The sequence below is a fragment of the Acinonyx jubatus genome, chromosome B4 (assembly GCF_027475565.1).
Source record: "Acinonyx jubatus isolate Ajub_Pintada_27869175 chromosome B4, VMU_Ajub_asm_v1.0, whole genome shotgun sequence".
Taxonomy (NCBI): domain Eukaryota; kingdom Metazoa; phylum Chordata; class Mammalia; order Carnivora; family Felidae; genus Acinonyx; species Acinonyx jubatus.
The window spans coordinates 120847278-120851189 of NC_069387.1; the positions used below are offsets into that span (position 1 = coordinate 120847278).

At 54.0% G+C, this 3912-nt stretch overlaps 1 protein-coding gene across 2 annotated transcripts; it reads left to right on the forward strand.

The window, feature by feature from the left end:
• Positions 1–839: 839 nt before the first annotated feature.
• On the forward strand, positions 840–3386 carry ASCL1 (achaete-scute family bHLH transcription factor 1). 2 transcript variants are annotated; one of them, XM_027070981.2, is made up of 2 exons: positions 840–2333; positions 2700–3386. In XM_027070981.2, exon 1 carries the CDS (start codon positions 1536–1538, stop codon positions 2283–2285), a length of 750 nt encoding a protein of 249 aa, XP_026926782.1. In that variant the 5' UTR covers positions 840–1535; the 3' UTR covers positions 2286–2333; positions 2700–3386. The 2 variants fall into 2 exon arrangements, with proteins under 2 accessions (XP_026926782.1, XP_026926781.1); XM_027070980.2 differs by having other exon boundaries at positions 842–2333; positions 2694–3386.
• Positions 3387–3912: the final 526 nt, after the last annotated feature.

Below are 3912 nucleotides of genomic sequence, written 5' to 3' on the forward strand. Positions count from 1 at the left end.
CCTACGTATAGTTCTGATCCCAACCAGCCCTCAAGGAGATCACCTCCGTCTTTATCGGCCCCCTCCACAGTTGTTCAGTTGTGAGGAGCATATCCTAGTTTTTATACCTGGATGGGACATTAGAGACCATCCAATCCAAACTTCTGTTGCTACAGACGAGGAAACTGAGGCTCGGAGCAGACGCCACTCACCAAGGGCCACAGAGCTAGCGAGAGGATGCTTTGGGACTAGAACCCAGCCTTAACGGTACTTTTATTTACTTTCGCAGTCCAGTAATTCCCACGGAGTTCTCCCCATCTTTCTAACCTTCGATCCCAAATTTGCTCCAGCTCCCAAGAACGGCGAAGACCCCCCCCCCAAGAGAATGACAGTAGGTGGAAGAAAGCAGGAAAAATGGAGCCCCAGTCTCGTCAACCCGCACACCGCCTCGTGGCACTTTTTCTGCTCAAAGCCTTCCCTGAGCTTTGCTCCAAGTTCTCAGGAGAATCCCGAGGCACTTCACCCCAAACCTTTCCACCCCTACACCCCCAATTCCCAGGGCCATTCGCCCGTCCAGACACGCCGGCCCCCCCTTTCTAGAGCCACCCCCGGCTGCAGCCCGCCCTAAGCGCGCCGCCTGTTTATTCAGCCGGGAGTCCGGCACGCGCCAGGCGCACGCACTGCAACAACAAACCCGGCTGAATGGAGAGTTTGCAAGGAGCCGGCGCAGGGACCGGGCGGGGGGAGGGGAGAGGAGGAGGGAGAGTTTAGGGAGTGGGTGGGAGGAGGAGGGAGGAGGAGGGGGTAGTGGGGGCTGCAGCCGCTCGCTACAGCAGCGGGGAGTGGGGGGCGAGGCGGGGCCAGCGCTGCGCGTGGGGCTGGGTGTCCCATTGAAAAGGCAGCCGCACTCCGGCCGCCCAGCACTCTCTCACTTCTGGCCAGGGAACGTGGAAGGCGCACCGACAGGGCACCGGCCAGGGAGGGCGAGGGCAAGAAGGAAATAAGAAAGAAAGGGAGTTAACAAAATTTAAAAAAACAAAACAAAACAAAAACAGCCTGAGCCACGGCTGGAGAGACCGAGACCCCGGCGCAAGCGAGCGCAGCCCTAGGGGGCGAGGAACGGGAGACTCAGCAGAGCGTGCTCACCACTGACTTTTGCTCCTTCTGCCTTTAAAACAAAACAAAACAAAACAAAAACAACAACAACAAAAAAAAAAAACCAGAAGGCGCGAGCGGCAGGCTCACACGCGAGCGCCACGCGAGGCTCCTGAAGCCAACCCGCGAAGGGAGGAGGGGAGGGAGGAGGAGGAGGAGTGGAGGGAGGAGGAAAAGCGTTTGCACCTTCGCTGCTCCCACCCAAAGAAGTCTCCCCGGGATTTTGTTTGGGTTTTTTTGTTGTTGTTTTGTTTTTTTAACTTCCCTCCGGGCTGCCTCTTCATCTCTCCCCTTCTTTCCCTCTCTGTTCGTGCACCCAAGTCCTGTCTGTGTCCCCTCGCGCGCCCGCACCTCGCGTCCCCGCTTGCTCCCCTTCGGCGACTCTTTGGCGGCCGCTGCGCATGGAGAGCTCTGCCAAGATGGAGAGCGGCGGCGCCGGCCAGCAGCCGCAGCCGCAACCGCAGCCGCAGCAGCCCTTCCTGCCGCCCGCAGCCTGCTTCTTTGCCACGGCCGCGGCGGCGGCGGCGGCGGCAGCGGCGGCGGCGGCGCAGAGCGCACAGCAGCAGCAGCAGCAGCAGCAACAGCAGCAGCAGCAGCAGCAGCAGCAGCAGCAGCAGCAGCAGCAGGCGCCGCAGCTGAGCCCGGCGGCCGACGGCCAGCCCTCAGGGGGCGGTCACAAGTCAGCGTCCAAGCAAGTCAAGCGACAGCGCTCGTCCTCGCCCGAACTGATGCGCTGCAAACGCCGGCTCAACTTCAGCGGCTTCGGCTATAGCCTGCCGCAGCAGCAGCCGGCCGCCGTGGCGCGCCGCAACGAGCGCGAGCGCAACCGCGTCAAACTGGTCAACCTGGGCTTTGCCACGCTCCGGGAGCACGTCCCCAACGGCGCGGCCAACAAGAAGATGAGCAAGGTGGAGACGCTGCGCTCCGCGGTCGAGTACATCCGCGCGCTACAGCAGCTGCTGGACGAACACGACGCGGTGAGCGCCGCCTTCCAGGCTGGCGTCCTGTCGCCCACCATCTCCCCCAACTACTCCAACGACATGAACTCCATGGCCGGCTCGCCGGTCTCCTCCTACTCGTCCGACGAGGGCTCTTACGACCCACTCAGCCCCGAGGAGCAAGAGCTGCTCGACTTCACCAACTGGTTCTGAGGGGCTCGGCCTTGTCCCGGCCCCGGTGCGAGTGGACTTTGGAAGCAGGTAGGTTGCATTTGGGAGTGAACAGTGTGATATTCTTACCTTCATTCTTTTTCCTCCGTCTTAGTGTCTGTAGGAGGGGGACTGTCTCCACGGAGATGGGGGGGAGGGGGTTGATTTAAAGAATTTGTAAATTAATTTAAAGTTTGTCGATTTCAAACCCTGGTTTGTTAGTTTCAGTATTGGCCTCTAAGAGTGGCTGGAGGGGGGGATAACGGGGGGGGGGCGGTTTGCGAAAGATGGAGAACCGAGTACTGGGACCTGTCAAAAGAGGTGCTGCACCTGACAGATCCTCCCTCAAACCTCCACTTTCCCCCACTGCCAGCCTCCAAGTTCATACTAACCTCTCCCCTTCTTCTCAAGTTATAGGGTCACCGCACAACCTACATCTTTAGTGCTTTCTTGTCAGCGATGTTGGAAGGGAGGAAAAAAAAAAGAAAAAAGAAGAGAAGAAGGAAAGAAAAAAATAAATTCAGGCAACCAACCGCAAGACCAACTAAGCAGCGCATGCCTGAGAAGCAAGGCTCTCTCGAAACAGGGATGCGCTCCAAACTCTATCTTTGCACTCCCAATTCTTTACGGAGATATGAAGGGTGACTAGGACCTGAGTCAAAGTGCAGAATGCAGCTTGCGTGCAAAAGCAGTGGGCTCCTGGCGGAAGGGAGCAGCACAGCCCTAGAGAAAACTCCCACCCACCAGTAACAGGCAGAACTGAAAGCACTTGCTAGGGTGCCCTCACCTCCCCGCCCTCTCTGAAAGTGCAGTTCTAAGCCCTGTAGAAATGGGTTGGTGTCTTTCTTCTCATTATCCCCATCCCAATATGCTGTGGACATTTGTCTGCAGTGAAATTATGCTATACTCAGTCCTTTGAAACCCAGATCCTCCCCGGGGGGGGGGGCTCCCCAAACCCCATTTCCTCACACCATCTTTTCTACCATTTTCATCATAGAATGCTTCCAATCTTTTGTGAATTTTTTTATTATAAGAAAAATCTATTTGTATCTATCCTAACCAGTTTGGGGATATATTAAGATATTTTTGTACATAAGAGAGAAAGAGAGAAAAAATTTATAGAGTTTTGTACAAATGGTTTAAAATGTGTATATCTTGATACTTTAACATGTAATGCTATTACCTCTGCCTATCTTAGATGTGTAGTTCACCTTACAACTGCCATTTTTCCCACGTGGTTTTTGTAAAGAACTCTCCTCACAGGTGAGATCAAGAGGCCACCAGATGTACTTCAGCAGCACCAATGTGTCTTACTTTATAGAAACTTTGTTAATGTATTAATGATGTTATTAAATACTGTTCAAGAAGAACAAAGTTTATGCAGCTACTGTCCAAACGTAAAGTGGCAGCCAGTTGGTTTTGATAGGTTGCCTTTTGGGAAATTTCTATCACTGCCTTTTTTTTTCCTTACTGTTTTATTACAGACTTACAAGAAACGTGTATAACCCTGTTTTATACAAACTAGTTTCGTAATAAAACTTTTTTCTTTTTTTACAAATGAAAATAATCAGCCTCCTCCACGTCTTCCTTGACTCCACGGTCCCTGTACAAGTTATTTTCGAAATGCCAA